General features: G+C 45.2%; 1 protein-coding gene across 1 annotated transcript in view; it reads right to left on the reverse strand.

Annotated features, from left to right (window-relative positions):
• naaladl2 (N-acetylated alpha-linked acidic dipeptidase like 2) overlaps positions 1-20,410 on the reverse strand; it is a gene marked incomplete at its 3' end in the record, with an annotated part of 362,515 nt that overhangs the window by 224,291 nt on the left and 117,814 nt on the right. Inside the window, exon 5 of the mRNA XM_083647387.1 lies at positions 3,410-3,677. Within this exon, the coding sequence (XP_083503513.1) occupies positions 3,410-3,677 (268 nt within the window). The remainder of the gene's footprint in view (positions 1-3,409; positions 3,678-20,410) is intronic.

Raw genomic sequence — 20,410 nt, forward strand, 5'->3', positions numbered from 1 at the left:
GACAAGTGGACCGCTGGATGATTCTGACCCTCCTCTGGGTAGACTCTGACAAGTGGACTGCTGGATGATTCTGATCCTCCTCTGGGTAGACTGACAAGTGGACTGCTGGATGATTCTGACCCTCCTCTGGGTAGACTCTGACAAGTGGACTGCTGGATGATTCTGACTCTCCTCTGGGTAGACTCTGACAAGTGGACCGCTGGATGATTCTGACCCTCCTCTGGGTAGACTCTGACAAGTGGACCGCTGGATGATTCTGACTCTCCTCTGGGTAGACTCTGACAAGTGGACTGCTGGATGATTCTGACCCTCCTCTGGGTAGACTCTGACAAGTGGACTGCTGGATGATTCTGACCCTCCTCTGGGTAGACTCTGACAAGTGGACTGCTGGATGATTCTGACCCTCCTCTGGCTAGACTCTGATAAGTGGACTGCTGGATGATTCTGAACCTCCTCTGGGTAGACTCTGACAAGTGGACTGCTGGATGATTCTGACCCTCCTCTGGCTAGACTCTGATAAGTGGACTGCTGGATGATTCTGACTCTCCTCTGGCTAGACTCTGATAAGTGGACTGCTGGATGATTCTGACTCTCCTCTGGGTAGACTCTGACAAGTGGACTGCTGGATGATTCTGACCCTCCTCTGGGTAGACTCTGACAAGTGGACCGCTGGATGATTCTGACTCTCCTCTGGGAAGACTCTGACAAGTGGACCGCTGGATGATTCTGACTCTCCTCTGGGTAGACTCTGACAAGTGGACCGCTGGATGATTCTGACCCTCCTCTGGGTAGACTCTGACAAGTGGACTGCTGGATGATTCTGATCCTCCTCTGGGTAGACTGACAAGTGGACTGCTGGATGATTCTGACCCTCCTCTGGGTAGACTCTGACAAGTGGACTGCTGGATGATTCTGACTCTCCTCTGGGTAGACTCTGACAAGTGGACCGCTGGATGATTCTGACCCTCCTCTGGGTAGACTCTGACAAGTGGACCGCTGGATGATTCTGACTCTCCTCTGGGTAGACTCTGACAAGTGGACTGCTGGATGATTCTGACCCTCCTCTGGGTAGACTCTGACAAGTGGACTGCTGGATGATTCTGACCCTCCTCTGGGTAGACTCTGACAAGTGGACTGCTGGATGATTCTGACCCTCCTCTGGGTAGACTCTGACAAGTGGACTGCTGGATGATTCTGACCCTCCTCTGGGTAGACTCTGATAAGTGGACTGCTGGATGATTCTGAACCTCCTCTGGGTAGACTCTGACAAGTGCACCGCTGGATGGATCGCGCCAAGCGGAGAAAGGAGAACGAGGGGAAAGGGAAAGGAGGAACGAAACGTTGTCGCTGTCGCGCGGAAACCTCATAAAACAAACTATTTTTCACAAGGAAGAAAAAACATTCCCATTTTAGTGTTAATAGTAATAATAAGATTAATAGTCAGTAATGTAACATATTTTGCTGGTCCAAAGTACCTGGCACTTTCACACATTACTTTTGCGTAGCCACTAAATGCATTTATGGGGGGGAGGGGGAGAGAGAGAGAGAGAAAATGGCCGAATTTGGAGATACGAGGTTTCCGCCCGACAGCGACGACTTGGTATTCAGAGAATGGCTCCAACTTTTCTTCTGCCCTCAGGCCAGGCAGGCACGGGGCTCCGGGGAATAACAAACGTCTCCTTCAAGCCCTTTCTCTGTTCTGTTTCCCGGGATGCAGGGAAGTAACCCTCTAAAAATAGTGTGACTGTATGTCTTATTGTGATCTGCTGGCGAGCGCGGGCAGACTACATGCATAATGACGGCCATTAACCTTCACCCTCCTGAAGGATGGCGGCAAAGATTTACCGACCGCGCATCTGGCCTGATGCAAAATAGTGTAAGGTGGGATTTCATGCTCTCTGCAGCGCTGCTGGTTTGGTACTGTGGGATTTCATGCTCTCTGCAGCGGTGCTGGTTTGGGAACGCCGTGTTAGAATCAGGGATCTTCTCTGAGTGTGATGTATAATGTCTGCACTGCTTCTTTTGTCTGGAAGAGATGGCCCGGGGCCATCTAGCAGGAAAACTTCTCTTTCTGTTCTATATATAACAATGATCCTCTTGAGTGTGACCCATTTTAAACTAGTGAATATATCATACTCCTAACATGTATGGGCAGTTTACGAAGCGCTGTATTCAAAAATCAATTTTGGAAGATCATTACCCACACTTCATGACTAAAATATTGGGCTAAAATAAGTATTATAATAAGTATCATTCTTTCAACAAGCTGACTATATATATATAAAAGTTGATAAAAAAAATATATATATATAAAAATTGTGAGTCAATATTTTCTCTTAATGTTGTGTGCATTGGTGGGGAACTCTTAGGTTTGACAAAAAATTCAACAAACTCACAATGTATACGAGAAAGCATTGTACTCGAGCCTCTTTTCTAAATACCACAGAGAATTCGACAAGATTCTACAATTCGCCCCTGATGTGCACTGCTGAGAGTAACAGGACGGAGACACCTGATGTGCACTGCTGAGAGTAACAGGACGGAGACACCTGATGTGCACTGCTGAGAGTAACAGGACGGAGGACACCTGTGGTCCCTGAGCTGTGGGTGGGCAAGCTGTAGCATTTAAAACCCTCCGGCTGTGGCCTTTGCTGGTGACCCTTCCTCTGGCCGCAGGTGAAGAACGAGACGACAGGCGGTAGAAGATGGAGGAGGAGGAGGAGGAGGAGGAGGAGGAGGAGGAGGGTGAAGGAGCCAGGAGGGTCGAGCAACCTTTGGGTTCGTTTTTGCTTTAGCCTTTCCTGTTGACCGCAGGTTCGGCCTGGAGGTCCACTAACAATGGTAGGGTCAAATATATCAATCCAGCAATAAGGGGCTTGGAACAGCCATATGGGTCAAACCCTTAGCTAGAGACAGGTGCAAGAGGAGGAAGGATGGAGCTGAGACCTTTGATGTGATGCTGTCCTTTAGCGTTAACCTTTCCTGCCGAGTCCTATTTGGCCTGCGGGGGGAGGCAGGAAGGAGGGAGGGCCAGTAGAAGGTGAAAGGCAAGGGAAGAGAAGCATGAAGAAGAGGTAAGATGAGGAAATAAGAGCAGAGCTTTGCCCTTTCCTCACAACCCTCAATGGGGGGGAATTGGAAAACAATGGGGGCATTGACAGATGGATCCGGGTAGTACAGCGGTAGATTCCCTGACTAACAACACAAGGGTCGTAGGTTCGAGCCCCCCCGTCTTAACTCCGCTTGGTCCATACAGGCGCAATCGGGCGTGTCTGCGGGTGGGAAGCCGGATTAAAGGGTATGTGTCCTGTCTCCCCAGATCAGCAGAGGGGGGTGGAGCAAATCAGAAAAACAGGAAAAAAAAAATATATATATATATATATATAGTCAATGAGAAAGTTCTAGGTACCTCTAGGCTTCCGACCGCAGAGTAGGCCGCGTAGGAGAACTGCTGGTCGGGCGTCTGGGTTTGTCCTCGTTGGTCACACGGGATCCCGCTGGGGAGGAAGCACTGGTGACTCGACCTGTCCATTATGGTGTTGGGGGCGGGGCCAGGCAGGCTGAGCAGGGCCGTGTGATTGGACAGACGGACGTCAGCCAAACCCAGGCCCACCCACTGTCTGTAGAGGTACCTCGCCCTGGCCTCCTCGCTGTCCTCCGATAGGCTGGCAAAAGACCTAAAGGAAAGGGTGAAGAATATATTTATCAACCAGTTTATTAACCGTTTTCTTAGCAAGGACCCCTACTGTCATTTAGTCCACATTACAGCCACAGACCCCCCCCCCCCCCATTTGATTTGAGATTTTGTCTCTCCCAAATCTGAGATTATTATTACTGTTGGAATGATTTTTGTCCAGAATTCCATGACCGTCTACATAGATAACAGTGAAACTAGGAGCAATAGTCTTTCTTCTACATTCTCTAATTGTGTTAACTTCTCATAAACAAAATAGTGGTGAAGTTGCCAATTTACCAATTTGGTAAATTGGTAAAGGGACCCTGGAACCCCCTCAAGGACCCCTGGTCAGACCCCACATTGAGAGCCACTGCACCAAAACAACAGTATAGGTCATCTGAACAGCTGACCCATTCTGTCATCTGGACAGGTGCCATGCAGTCCATATTTAATACTGTATTCGAGCAAAATGCCAATGCCAGCAGCATTGCCATTGCAATATGGTCCCCCATGATATGGCACCATAACGCTCAGAACCATGATGCCTTTAGGTGCATTTTGAGGCCTTTAAGGATAATCGTGTTCTTGAAAATTATGTTATTTAAAATGGTTTAATAAAAGACCGCTTCAAAGCACGGGATGTAGTGAAATACATCCACAAAGTGGGGACCATAATAACAACGCTCTCACTAATCGGTCCATATAATAGTGAAAATAGCTTGGCGCTTGGATAGTTTTATCAGTTTGGCCAGAGTGTGTGTGGTGGACTGACTGTTACGCATGTGTGCAGTGCACCTAACCTAGCGTGTGCGCGCGCACACACACACACACACACACACACACACACACACACACACACACACACACACACAATAGCTCCCCAAAAGATACAAACGCATGGGCATATTATGTGAAAATAAATCATGATTTCCTTCTTCCTGGAACTGCAGGTTTCTCCTCTGACAGGTGCTCACCTCACACCCCTCAAACAGGCAGCCAGACTGTGGGAGCTCCGCCCCCGGCTGATTCGCGCGGCAGAGGCTGCGCAGCCATTGTGCAGCACGGCCAAGTTGTGCATTTTCATCTCTCTGATGCCCCCCCCCCCCCCCCCATATCACGCCACGCCTCCATTCAAGTTGTCTGACGCCCCCCAGGGGAGGAGCGCCCCCCAGTGGAGGAGCGCCCCACAATTTGAAAACCGCTGGTGTACAGTGTATAGACGGTTTTCACCAGAGCGCAACCCCACAGCACTTCCTTTTTCTCAGCATTCGGCAAACTGCAGAAATATTCACTCGACATTGTTACTTTTGTTTTCGCTGCTCAGCTGTAGAGACGGTTTTCACGGAATGGTCAGTCCTGCACTTGAATGTTTTTTTTTCTTTTATGTCCATAGCAAACACTGCAACAGGAAGTGAGCGGGGTCAAGTTAAAACCGTCTATAGAGTACTGTGCAAAATTCTTAGGTAGCCAAATATTTGTTATATAAATTTAGTTTTAGATGTTTATTTACTTGTTCTCTGATAGACATAAAGAGCAGAAGACTGAATTGTTTTATATTTAAAAATGTCATGTCATTATCCAGTATTTGTACACTGTACGTATATACATCAAGTGCATTTTTGCACTTTCCACCTACACATAATGGGACTATGTCTCTCTGTCGCTAGATTGCTTATTGTGATTTAGAGTCAAACTTGTTCATTAATTAAAAAGCGCTGTATAAATTGGGTTATTATTACATCATCATTTTTATGTCTGCGTACACGGCACGCATCTTGAGCAAGATGCATGTATGCCGGTAATGTATGTACGTGTGTGTGTGTGTGTGTGTGTGTGTGTGTGTGTGTGTGTGTATGTGTGTGTGTGTATGTGTGTGTGTATGTGTGTGTGTATGTGTGTGTGTGTGTGTGTGTGTGTGTCTGTGTAATAGCTATATCAGTCTCAGCAGCAGATGGCCCAAACACACATCTCTGCTATTCTCCAGTCAACAGGCCACGTCTAATAGCTTGCCAGGAGCAGCAGCAGGAGGTGTGTGTGCGTGTGTGTGTCTGAGTGTGCGTGTCTGTGTGTGAGTGTGTGTGAGTGCGTGTGTGTGTGTCTTAGTGTGAGTGTGTGTGCGTGAGTGTGTCTGTTTGTAAGCGTGTGTGTGTGTGTGTGCGTGAGTGTGTGTGTATGTGCGTATGTGTGTACGTGTGTGCCGAGACCTTCATCTATAAGCCAAGCTGTTGGGAGGACTCCCCGGGGTTTGAGACTGTTGCCCACTTCTGACGATGCTTCACGTCTCGAGTGACTTTGAGTGTGTGTGTGTGCGTGCGCGTGTTTGTATGACTGTCTGTCCACAGAATTGAGTATGCATGTCTCTTTTGTCTCTGTGTCATTGTGCCTGTGTGTGTGTGTGTGTGTGTGTGTGTGTGTGTGTGTGCACTGTGGTCATGTATTTGTAGTATTTGTACTACATATGTCTCATATTCAAATGATGTCACAGTGCCAAATGTTTTGCTCAAATTCTATAGTCAAGTTCAAGATCAAAAGGTTTCCAACGATGCTAAATACTAAATTAAAGGGACATTTACATAAAATGGTGCGCAACATATTGATTATTTCCATTTGATGGAATGGTGCAGCCATAAGAAATGCTGCCTTAATTTATAATTTATATCAATCAATATGATAAGCTTCAATGAAGCATTGGAACAAACATATTACAGAATATGGACGTGACATTGTCGTACAGCAGGGCTATTCAACTGGCGGCCCGCGGGCCGAATCAAGTCCAACCGGCCCGCGAATGAGTTCCCCCCCAAAAAAGAAAAAAAAAACTTTTTTTTTTTTTTTACAATTAAACCTCATTTACTTATTACACTCGACTGGTTGTTTTTCAGATGTGATGTGAATCTAAAGTGAACTAAACAAGTCAGATCCACTATAAATGTTTTTCAGTAGATGCTGTGATGTAGCCCCAAGAAAGGTGCAATATTAATGTTTTTCAGGAGATGGCAATGTGATGTAGCAGATACTCAGTATTTAATACTAATACTAATACTAATAATAGAAAAGGAGAAGATACTGAATAATGACATCACAACAGTATAATCCTAATGTTAATTTAAAATTAAATATTCTTCTAAATATGGATAAAAGTCCAAAAAATATACAATTTTCTTCGACGGAGATTCCATTCCTTACAGCACCCCCTACTTAATAATAGTTCCAGCGCGGCTGCGAAAATGTGGTGGCGCATTGTGTCAAGTGTACATATAATGGCTCAGGGAACGGTCCGGCCCCCGGTCCCTTAGGTTCCTGACAATGTGGCCCCCTGAACAATTTAGTCGTACAGTATGGAAAAAAGCATCTAAATTTGGACCTACTTACGTATTCCTCTTAAAGGCAAAGAAATGGTGACTGGGAAGACAGTTTCACTTGTTTCTATTCTTTTAAATTGGAATAATTCTTCTATTCAAGGTGAATAATTCTTCTATGTGGACAAACGTTATTTCACAATTCTTTCGGTGTTGGCTGCACACAGCACGCACACGTTTACCAAGCCCACTCGTTCTGTGACGCTTTATACCAAAGGACACCAAACTTGACACACTCTCTTCTGTCACTCTGTCTGCCCAAAGCCTGTCACTTTCCAACAGAGCACACACCCCCATCCCATCAACATCATGTGGAGTAGTCTGGATTCCAAGGCTATTTTGGGCAGACGACTCTCCTTAATGACATTCCCCTGCAGCTAAGAGGGGTGCATTATGCATATTATCTTTATTTTTGGAAGCGGTGTTCAAAAAATCATCTGAAAAAAAGGAAAAGAAGGGAAACAAACATTATTCCACGCTGCAAAAGCTTTCCAGGCATGCAGAGACACAGCTTCTGTTTTTGAAGTGTTAATAAACAGACTGTGTCTGAAGCCCAAACACTGTCTTTATCTGATGAGTGGATTGCATCCTGCTGTAGCTACCCCACAGAGACAAGGGGAACTGTTTAAATCCTGTAGTCACTTCAGCCGGCTGCACTGCTTCATCAAAGCATTTCGTTTTTATGCTCCACATCTCGTCTCGGTGGGTCCTGCAGCTTCAATTCATTCTTTACTCTCAAAAATCACTCGCCTGACAACTCGCAAATGTGACTGAATCTGGAATCTCTCAGTTAAATTTCGATTTCCAGGGGCATTTGACCGGGCATGCAGACAGACAAGTGTTCTGCTAGTAAACGCCAGGCGATCTATGCGTGGTCTGGACACGTTTCTAAAGTGACCTTAGCATAGTCAGCCTAGCCTAAGTTAAAACTATATGCATCATCGATACACAGTCGTGCACTGATGCGCCGCCATGCCATAACTGGTAGTCTACTGTTAAAAAAACAAAGTTCTATATCTGATGGGAGTCACAACGTGCAAGGATCATTGGTATGATTTGGTATGCAGGAAAATGCCTTAAGAGTGCTCCTCTGTCGTCATCGTATCAAACGCTTGTGATTGGTCCGGCCGTTGTCGGGGCAGGTGGAAATCTCTTCGAATGGGAGAGGGGGCCAGACGCATCTGCCAGAGCGAATAAAACATGAGCTCACCGATTGGTCAGGTTCCCAGGCAAAAAAAACAACATGAGCTCACCGATTGGTCAGGTTCCCAGGCAAAAAAAAAATCCCTGACAAACTACAAAAGTAAAGAAAAGGAAACCTCCCTCTATTATTATGATCGGAGACAGCAGTTCAAATCCCAAGCTAAAAGTGCGGTGGCAGTTAAAGGCAGGAAAATTGCAATGTCTCCTCAAAGTGTTTGGCACCATTCTACCATCTCCCTTGAAAGACTTTAAAATTTAAATTTTATTTTAAAATCCGGTAAAACATGTTAAACGGCTATTGAATTCATTACAAATCCACGTGAAAAAAGAAATCCTCTCATTTTTCCTTGTGCAGCCACGTTCTTTTGCACGTTTTACACTTTCCATAATGATCATGTGTGAGATGCATTAGCATGAGCACGGGCAGATAAATCACACGTTGGGCTCACGTAGCGAGCGCTATAATTATGCTAGGCTCACGTAGCGAGCGGTATAATTGGCTTAGTGGGAGCGCCGTGTGAAACGCGCGCCCTCCGTGGGCCTAGCTGCCTGGGAATATCAGTCACTGCTGCGTCTGCTCGCAGCTGCTGATGATAATATATTCCTGTGGCCTACAATCATTCTAATAGCTCGTCCATTTGTTCAGGAGACAATTGATTTCCTCTGCTCCGCGACACGTTAGTCACATTTGATTTCTCTCGCCCCATTTTGCATTTGTCACATTTGAAGAGTGCGGGGCCATATCTTACGCCCAAGTGCAAGGGCAAATCTTTGCTAGTTTCTAGCACTCGAAATCTGTCACCACTGGCTCAGTACATCAAAGACCACTGGGTCAGCACATCAAAGACCACTGGGTCAGGACATCAAAGACCACTGGGTCAGCACATCAAAGACCACTGGGTCAGTACATTAAAGACCACTGGGTCAATACATTAAAGACCACTGGGTCAGCACATTAAAGACCACTGGGTCAGTACATTAAAGACCACTGGGTCAATACATTAAAGACCACTGGGTGAGCACATCAAAGACCACTGGGTCAGTACATTAAAGACCACTGGGTCAATACATTAAAGACCACTGGGTCAGCACATTAAAGACCACTGGGTCAGTACATTAAAGACCACTGGGTCAGCACATCAAAGACCACTGGGTCAGTACATCAAAGACCACTGGGTCAGCACATCAAAGACCACTGGGTCAGGACATCAAAGACCACTGGGTCAGTGCATCAAAGACCACTGGGTCAGCACATCAAAGACCACTGGGTCAGTACATCAAAGACCACTGGGTCAGCACATCAAAGACCACTGGGTCAGCACATCAAAGACCACTGGGTCAGTACATCAAAGACCACTGGTTCAAGACATCAAAGACCACTGGGTCAGTGCATCAAAGACCACTGGCTCAGTACATCAAAGACCACTGGGTCAGGACATCAAAGACCACTGGGTCAGTACATCAAAGACCACTGGGTCAGTACATCAAAGACCACTGGGTCAGTGCATCAAAGACCACTGGCTCAGTACATCAAAGACCACTGGGTCAGGACATCAAAGACCACTGGCTCAGTACATCAAAGACCACTGGGTCAGTACATCAAAGACCAAGACCACTGGGTCAGTACATCAAAGACCACTGGGTCAGTACATCAAAGACCAAGACCACTGGGTCAGTACATCAAAGACCACTGGGTCAGTACATCAAAGACCACTGGGTCAGTGCATCAAAGACCACTGGCTCAGTACATCAAAGACCACTGGGTCAGTACATCAAAGACCAAGACCACTGGGTCAGTACATCAAAGACCACTGGGTCAGTACATCAAAGACCACTGGGTCAGTACATTAAAGACCACTGGGTCAGTACATCAAAGACCACTGGGTCAGTACATCAAAGACCACTGGGTCAGTACATCAAAGACCAAGACCACTGGGTCAGTAACATCAAAGACCACTGGGTCAGCACATCAAAGGATGTGTTTCAGGGACCCAGTGGTTATTAAAAGAAGAAAAGGGAGATTTTGAGTGCTAGAAACTAGCAAAGATTTGAAATGTCTTTATAGTCAAGTTCAAGATCAAAAGTTTTCCAACGATGCTAAATACTAAATTAAAGGGACATTTGCATAAAATGGTGCATAAACATATCGATTATTTCCGACCAGGTTTAGACATGAAATACTGAGAGACATGACTTGACTGTGAAAATGAAACACACATGATACAAAAATGTCCACGAATAAAGGCTCTTAAAACATACAAATCATCATATAACCAAAATTATGTTCACAAAACGATATCACAGTAAGTGGATGTATACAGATGCCATGAGACAGAATGTAGTCTCCTTTTTTCATCTAGGCTACATAGGCGACAGACTGGTAGCTATCAGATTTGCTTCAACTGAGAAAATAGCAATTATAAAATGAACAATATTTACCTTTCATAATCACAATACAATAATAGATAATAATAAACTCACGGATATGGCCTTCGATAGCTTCAAAATGAAGAAGAAAACTATCCACCATTGAGCACAGACATGGAATAACCTGCAGCACCGGCCATGTGCTTCTAAAACAAAAGTGAAACTTAACTCTAGACTAAAACAGCATTTTCACTATGTGCCTCTAGGTGGCAGTATTAACTGAAGAATGTGACAGATTAATGACTATTTCTGATGACATGGCAAATGATGGCATAAAGAGGCCATGACAAGAACACAGGGATCTGTACCGTGTAGCTGTTTACAAAATAAACTTCATAGCCTTGACTATCAGGAACCACCATAAAAATAGCTTACATACCTTATTACATTTCAGAACCTGTACTTCTTTACTTTTACTTAATGTTTAACTTAGTAAACACGTTTATCAGTAGTTCTACTTTTACCAGTCTTTTTTTACACAAGGAGCTGTACATTTAATTAAGTAAAGAATGTGTGTTTTCCCCATCTAAACCTTAACGCAGCTGCATGAGAGTGTGTGTGTGTGTGTGTGGGGGGGGGGGGGGGGGGAGGAGTGAAAAGGCAGTGCTTGCCCCTCCCTCATTACCACCACTCAGGTGCCCTTGAGCAAGGCCCTTAACCCCAACCGCTCCAGTGGAGCTGATCAGTGGCCAACAGATCAGACTGTGGTTGTACTGGTCAGCTTCCAGGTGTGAATGTGCGTGTGAATGTGAACAGGTGAAAGACAGCATTGCTCTGAGTGAGACTCCCCTGAATAATTCAATAAAAAAGTGTGTGAGTGGCGTTTGGGTGATACATGAAGACAGAGAGCTCAGAGACAAACTGTTCAGTGACTTTGAATAAAGCAGCAGTTAAAGAGCCACCTCTGTCTGCATGTAAAACAGCCCCACCGCTGCTGTGCCCACACACACACACACACACACACACACACACACACTAGGGGTGTGCCACCTTAGGCACCTCACGATTCGATTCGATTACGATTAAGGGTGCTACGATTCGATTATTAAACGATTATTACGATTATTACGATTAATCACAATTTTCGATGCATCTTTTTCACCAAACAGGATTTTTTTTAAGCAAGGTATATTTGTCAGTATCCATTAATTAAAGTAAACAAACAAATGTACCTCCATTATCTTCAGTTGCGACTGAAGTCCACGCATCACATGTTACAGCCACCCTGCATGCTTTCTTCAGTGATTCCAGTTTCCAGTACTTCGGTTTTGGTCTCGTTTTACAGTTAAGGAACTGCTTTCCGGGCGAAATACCGTATTTTTTGCAAATAAAGCAAAAAAATAATTGAAAAAAAAAAAAAAATGCGATTTTTTGCAAATCGATAATCGAACATTGTGAATCGATTTTAATCGTCACGTGACTCATCGCGATGCATCTAAAAAACGATTAATCGGCACACCCCTAACACACACACACACACACACCACCACCAACAACAACGACAACACATGCATACACACATGACCGGATTTCGTGTGTTACACTTGTTCTAATTATATAACGGTAAAATGAAGGTTTTCCCGGGAAATGCCTAACCCAAACCATAACCTTAACAAAGTTGTTTTACGTGCATAAACCCAACCAACTTGTTTTACTTACTCTCATCTTGCACTTGCTCAGACCACGCCCATTTTCAAACTCTGCCTTGGTTTTGATGTCAACTACACACCTGTAAAGTTTCATGGCAGCATCGTGCACAGTTTTGATGCCATCGCAAAATACTCAAAACAGCTTATGTGGTATATTCCCCACTAGTGTCTCTAGGACCACATTTAGCCTTGATCTCTCTCTCTCTCTCTCTCTCTCACACACACACACACTCTCACACACACACACACACACACACACACACACACACACACACGTGTGATTGGAGTTGGAAGAGGTATTTGACTTGATAAAACTGGAGACGTGACAGATTTGCATGGTTGCTTGAAATAATCTGTGTGTGTAACGGTCAGTTATGACAGATCCCTGGACATCCACATGGAATATATCAGTACTGGGGTGCTGAGGACTTTAAGGGGTTAACATGGAACGCTGACGTGAGCTGAATATCCTGTCTGGACTGTGTGTGAAACACTTCCCATCGCCAAGCAATGTTCTTCTCTGCAAACAGCACCTGGGCATCAACTTCATCTGAAGCGCCCCCCAGAGGCCACTGAGGGACTTTGTTATTACTGCGCTGTGTTGATGCTTGTGTTGGATAATGACAGCCTACAAAGATAAGTGGCAGTTTAACAGCTCCGCTATTGGGAGGTCCTATTTCCAGCCCATCTGCACATAGTGATTACTACATCGCTGTCATCCAGAACAACTTGGAGCAGGAGTGAGCGGGTTTACAGTCACTAACACAACAGTCTTCCTATAGACGGGTTTTAACTTGACAACATAAACATTCTAAATTGAACCCCAGCTCACTTCCTGTTGCAGTGTTTGCTATGGACAGAAAAGGGGAAAAAAATATTCAAGTGCAGGACTGGCCATTCCGTGAAAACCGTCTATTGGCTTCGTGCAGGGAATGAACCTGCGACCTTCCAGTTACACCAAGCGTCGTTCATTACAGCGTTAAGATATCTTAAAATTATAATCAGATTCCTTACTAATTGACTCCAATTTACAGACTGTGATGTAATTTACGCTACTTCTGCGAGATCTGTAATCTAATAATGTATGATTTTGCTTCTCTAACCTTTGGTATTTGAATAATATGATTATATTAGATTAAAATCTATATAGTTCAACAGATTATTACATTACTCTCATTTAAATCTGTATTTTATACAAGAGTGATTTTTTTTTTACCAAGTTTTTCCCCCATTTTCTCCCCAATTGTAACTGGCCAATTCCCTGTCCCGGTCGTTGCTCCGGTCTGCCGATCTGGGGGAGAGTTGTAGACTAGCACATGCTCCCTCCGATACATGTGCAATCACCAGCCACTGCTTTTCACCTGACAGTGAGGAGTTTCACAGACAGGATGTAGCGCGTGGGAGGATCACCCTATTCGCCCCCAGTCCCCCTCCCCCTCGAACAGGCACCCCGCCTGACCAGAGGAGGCACTAGCGCAGTGACCAGGACTCATTACTCCACTGACTTCCCACCCGCAGTCACGGCCGATTGTGTCTGTATAGGAAACGTCTGATCAGGCCGGGTGTACCGCTGCCCGGGAATTGAACCTGGGTCTCGGCGGTGGTAGGCGAGTGCTTTTGACCTCTAACCCAGTGGTTCTCAAATGGGGGTCCAGGGAACCCCCAGGGGTCCGTGGCACTTTGCCAGGGGGCCCGCGAAAAGTTTTCAGAAAAATAAAAACGTTTTGTTTTTGTTTGTGTTTGCAAAAGCTTCATAGTTCAACGAACATATTGTATGCTTTAAATCTAAAATGGTTCATGGATTACATTCTAATCTAACAAACCTATCAATTTAAAAGTCAAGCACGTTACCGCGGAAACAAAAGCCCCAAATCACAAATCAGAATGATGGGGTCCCCGGTATATTTTCTATCTTGTAAGGGGTCCTTGGCTGAAAAACATTTGAGAACCTCTACTCTAACCTACCCAGACGCTGTTGTGTTATAGCAGTGGGCAATAGGGAGTAGCAAAATTTACATTAATTTTATTCATAGATTATTTGCACTTCCAAATCCATTACTACTCAATCAGAAATTCTGTGAAAACACATCACTTCTCTATGAAATCTATGGACTGTATATAGGGACATTTACTTTGAGTGGTATATTCCCCCTTTTAAATGCTAAGTAGGCCTGTTCCCCCTGTCCTCCATACCTGTCAGTCTCACTCAATTAACCTGTCAAGTCAAGTATCAAGGGAGGCTTACATTTGTTAGCTGAGCACGGTCTGTGTGTGTGTGTGTGTGTGTGTGTGTGTGTGTGTGTGTGTGTGTGTGGAAGCTGTCTCAGTGCCACAACATACAATAGTTCTGCTCCTTTGTGCAATCGGAGAGACTAGCAAATCCCAGTGCTTTAATGATGGCAGAGGGGAAACATGGCAGCAACACTGGCTTGTATAGAAGCGCCTCTAGAGGTGCGCTGGCAGAGAGATGACAGAGAGACGAAGGTTTCCACACACACACAATGCTCGCTATTGTGTTTAACAGCTGGCTCCAGTGTGATGCGTCGCCATGCTTAATTATGTCCTGAAGGAAACTGCACCAGCGTCAGTGCAAATAAGGACAACTCCCAAAATGACACGAGTATATAGACGCAGGCCCTTTGTTTAAGCCAGGAAATGTATAGAACAATGGTTTCGAGGTGAATGCATTCCTTAAAGAATACCTTTGTCGATTTTCGGACCTGATGTAATTTGTCTCTTTATACTGTACCTGTAGTACTACTAGAATATTGGCAATCTGCAACAGAGGCCACACCAGAACCAGACCTTTCCCACCACAGGATGGTGTTTTAGAGTCAGGAGCCAGAGTGGGATATCGCTCCTTTTCCCCCATCTCTGTCTGCATGCAGGCTCTCTGGTCACATGCCCGCGCTGCCCCCCGGGACATCATACTCTGAGCGTGAGACCTGCTTTCTTTGATTCCACAATCACAGGATTCACTGATTACAGGGAGTTTTAAAAGCACACGGCTTGAATCTCTATCCGCAATGTGAATGAATCAGAATTCATTTTGAGTCACCCGCCGGTTAGTTCCTTTGCTCGAGCCATTGAGCTACACAGGGACTGGAACCCCAAACACTGGCGTTGTAAATCAAACAGTGCTGCGGTGTCTGTTAAGAGTCTGTTTAGAACTGCAGTTCTACAAGTGCAATTTGATCCACTCAGTGAATGAACGTGTGATCGCCCAATTCAGGGAGACAACTTCCAAATAAAACCAGCAATTAAATACAGCTGCTTTTTCTCTCCGTCTGTCCGATAGCATTGAGGTGCGGTATAAATAAAATCAATCTCTCTCTCTCTCTTTACTCGCTCACGGTGGATCTCTAGCTGTGTGTTAATTGGCTCGGCTCTACATGCTGCCATTGATTATTAACCCGCAGGAGGCCCAACGTGAACAGGAACTCTCTGAACCTCTCTCTCTCTCTCTCTCTTTTCTCCCACTGACTCTTTATCTCCCTCTACCTTTCTTATCTAATTTTCCTCCGTCCTCTCTCTCCCTTTATGGTTTCTTCTCATTTTGCCTTTTCTTTCTCTCCCTCCACGCATCTCTCTTTCCCCCGTCTCTCTCCCCGTCATTCTATTTCATTCGTACCCCCCCCTTCCACACACACACACACACACACACACACACACACACACACACACAAACGTTATGTGCACACATGCTTGGCTGGTTACTGAATTGACATATTGTAGGCTTCTATGGGGAATAGCCATGCGTGCACACGCACGCACACACGCACACACACACACACACACACACACACACACACACACACACGTGTCCAAGGACAGCCATCCAACAATATTGAATTGCACAGGTTTACTGTAAGCACCACTGAACTTAGTATTCACTGGCAACATTGTCAGACAATTCTCCATGGGAAAATGAGACTGTTGCAAGTTTAAAAATGAACACTAATAACAAAAGGATACATCAAAGAAAAAATGAATGAGATGAATAATAAGAGTAATAATGATACACACGCTAATAATAAACTTAAAGGCCGGCTTTACCGTGGGGAATATGAATATATATTAAATCTCACGCCCCTAAGGTTTTCGAATCCGTTGAAATTTTTGAAATTGGTTGTTTCCCGCCAGAGATATCACCAGAAATCCACTCTGTGTGGAGGGGGGGGGGGTGGTGGAGGGGAGGGTGCGGGGACCCGAAATACTACATTTCCCACAATGCACTGGGCTCGCGTGGCCTTCGTTTTCATGCCCACCCCTCAGGCATTTGGCTGATATCAAACTCCAGTAGGTGGCGGTAATGCACATAAAACCGCCATAAAACTCAAAGAAGAAGAAGAAGAAGAAGGCTTCGACAATAAAAGATACAAAGAAGAAGAAATAAATCGAAAATAAAATTGCCTCCAAATTGCACCAAATGTAAATGGTAGTATATATGTCGGGAGATGTCTTCATAAAAAATTTTTCATGCATTTTAAGGCATTTTCGTAGGAGTTACGCGCATCTGATGTTGTAACTATTTTCTGTAAAAATGTGTAAAAATGGGTACATTGCTCAGCGTTGATTTCGTTACTTCAACTCACCTACTACTAGATGTAAAATTTGACGAGCTTTCCAATGCCGCCAGTCCCGTGTCTTTTGGTGCTTCCGTTCCAGAGATATGGTCTCTTGGCAAGGAGCTATGGAAAGCTAACCTAGCTACAGTATGCTATGCGGGTGAACAAGATGGCTGCCTTTTGCTTTTCGTCGAGAGCTCTGAAGGGGCGTGGAGGACCTCTAGAGGCGGGACCATGGCTCACAAGACTTGTAGTTCATAGGCGCTCGAGTTCCGCAAGCGGGGAGGGAAGCCGGGTGACGCGTAACGCGTCATCCGGCTTCCCTAAAAATGTGAGAGATGCCTGATAGGTCAGGCAGTGAAGCTCCAATTTCAAAATATTTCAACGGATTCTAAAAGCTTAGGGGCGTGAGATTGATATATATTCATATTCCCCACGGTAAAGCCGTCCTTTAACACAACCAACAATTCCGTCAAATGTGCTGACTCTTTCCCCATCATTGACGGAATATTCCGGCAATCCGTGTTATATGGTAGAGGCCAGGGCGCAATAGTACATCACTTCCACGACAAAGAAACAAGCGAAGGAGGAACTCCGGCAGAAAGCGGAAGGAGAGCATGGAGGATTTCTCCCATATGAGAGGCTTGCTGGTCAAAGGGGCTGATATCAGCAACGTTAAACCAGCCAATCGTGCCGCTGGACTCGTCTACAAGAACGCGGCCAGGGGATGAGCTCCAGACGGCGGATCATTGGTGAAGCAAAGGGGGAACCAGTCGCCCACCTGGCTTGACCAGAGCCCGGCCCCCGCCTCTCGTCTCCGAGGGCGGGGTGGATCTCTCCTAGACACGCGAGGGCGGGGTGGATCTCTCCTAGACACCGGTGTTACACTGAAATATGTGGTCAAATAAACGACCACTAGAGGTCGAGGCGACCTACAGTGTAGTGGTCGCTGATGAGCTTCTGTCACCTTCTAACAATTTGAACACCGTTTTTGTGAAACTACAACATCTTTCGGCTGTGGATCAAAATTGCTACGACAATTTTTTTTGGAGACCTTCGTAAAGTTCTGCCAGAGGACAAGAACTTCTCAATTCCTTCTGAATATTATCCACAGGGCCGATACAGAAGGCTCAACCCGTTAAGCAGAGTGTAAACCGATGCTAACTGATGATGATCAGCAACGCATCTAACAACAGTGAGCAGAAAGTGTTGGAAACTCACCACATTTATTTCACAAGTTGAAATTCAACTCCTTCAGACAAGTGCTAGACAGACACCCAAGTTTCTGTCTTGATCTAAATAAAACAGAAATACCTTTGCATTCTCTCCCCCTTCGGTACGATCGCTCTTGATCCTGCGTTGGTGCGCTCTTCTTTCTTTGTCATCTTTACATTTTCACATCTGTATTTGCTCACACAAGAAAGTGTGACATAGAGACAGGATCAAACACAGGATCAAGAAATCACTTTGTACTGGAGGTGTACGTGTGTGTGTACGTGTGTTGTGTGTGTGGGTGTTGTTCAATCATGGATGTACAGTATGATTGTAGCCCCAGGGAGTGTGTGTATAACTGCGGCGTATGCGCTCAGATCCCATCCCATATCTAACACTTAACCCTCCACTGTGCCTCCCACTGACACACTGTAGACACCACTGCTCACCTGGGTCTGTTTGAAGCTAACGCATCACCCCAGGGTCATGAAGCCCATTAGACCTCACGATGAAACACGCACACGTATGTGGCCGCCCACGCCCACGCCCATGCCCACGCGCTTTTTGAAGTGATTTTACCCCGCAGGCATCGCAGAGGTCGATAGCATCACAGCTCTTTAATCTTTAAAACCCAAGATGTTATGCCGTTCCTTTGTAGCCCGTGCGAGCTATGTTTAAGCACGTCTATGCCATGTGCACCTATGTGCAGTGAATATGCCACTGTCTCTGACTTGTCTTATCACTCTACTGCCTTATTGCTTGTTGTGTCTCTTGTTGTTTTCCTGCACTCATATGCCCTGTTATATTTTGTACTATGTTGTAAACGGAGTTCACAGCACAAGAATTTCACACGTGATACTTGTACTACGGAGTGACAATAAAAATCTTGAATCTTGAGCTACGCTAACGCTATCGCTATCAATCTCTGCTCGGCTGCTGACTCGCTGAATATCACCGACATTTAGAGTTTTAAAATCCAACATGGCTACCTCTCTGACGGCCCATGCAGCTGAACATAAGTATTAGTATTAGTAAGTATTAAGTAATTAAGTGTTAGTATTAATGCTGCAGCTGTGAGCTGTTACTGGTGACGTGATTTAAATTGTCATCGTTATAATTGCCAGGACACTTTCCAAAACTTTGAAAGTGTTCGGCTTGGCCTGGGTCAGTTGTAGTTGGTCACCATTGTTGGCTTTAAAGTAATCTAGATGTCATAGTCAAGACGCTGACAGCTATCAAACATGGAACTAGCGCTGAGCTAGTTTTAATTTGTTTTTGTTTCTTAAAAAAAAAAAGTTTCCCGATTTTTTTATCCCATTTTTATCCCCCGTTAGTGCTAATTTAAATTTATTTATCCTGGTTGCTGCACCAAGTCAAGTCAAGTCAAGTCAAGTCAACTTTATTTACCGGTATATAGCACATTTACAAACAGCAGCAGCTGAACCAAAGTGCTTCACAGGTAAAACAGGTAAAGTGCAGGAATACTAAGTAAAAAATGCAACACAATACAGGATATGATAGAGATTAAAATTAGAGAAAAGAGAGAAGCAGATAAAAGGAGTAAGAACAATAAAATAATTAAAACAACAAAACAATAGAAGCCGGGACTTGACAATGGTTAGGTGGAGGGGAAGGCCAGGGAGAACAGGTGGGTTTTGAGGAGGGATTTAAAAACCTCCAGGCTCTGGGCAGACCTTACGTGGATGGGGAGGCTGTTCCACAGCTTGGGGGCAGCTGCTGCGAAGGCTCTGTCTCCCCTAGTTTTTAGCCTAACCACCCTCTGCCGATCTGGGGAGAGCCAAAACTCCATGCTTCCTCTGAGACATGGGCAGTAGCCAGCCGCTTCTTTTCACCTGACAGGGGAAGCTTCACCGGTAGGACATAGCACATGGGAGGATCACGCTATTCCAACGAGTTCCCATCCCTCCGAACAGGCGCACCTAGCGACCAGAGGAGGCACCACATCAGCAACCAAGATATTGCATGTTTTTGGTGAAGGGATTCCTATATGAAGGAAACCCGCAGGGGGCACGGGGAGAACATGCAAACTCCACACAGAAAGGCCCTTTTGACGACCCCACCCGGGCGGCGGGCACTCGAGGACATGCGGACGGGCACGCACTCCTTCAGCGATCACAGCATCCCAGGTGGGAATCGAACCCAGGACCTTCTAGCTGTGAGGCGACAGCGCTTACCACTGCACCACCATGCCTTGTTTTTGTTTCTTTAAATAACTCTTAAAGAATATTGTTTAGCTGTTTTAAATAAGCTACTTTTTTCAACTACATTTTTACACCAATACTTTTACTGCTACTA

The sequence above is a fragment of the Poromitra crassiceps genome (assembly GCF_964638095.1).
Source record: "Poromitra crassiceps genome assembly, chromosome: 12".
Classification (NCBI taxonomy): domain Eukaryota; kingdom Metazoa; phylum Chordata; class Actinopteri; order Beryciformes; family Melamphaidae; genus Poromitra; species Poromitra crassiceps.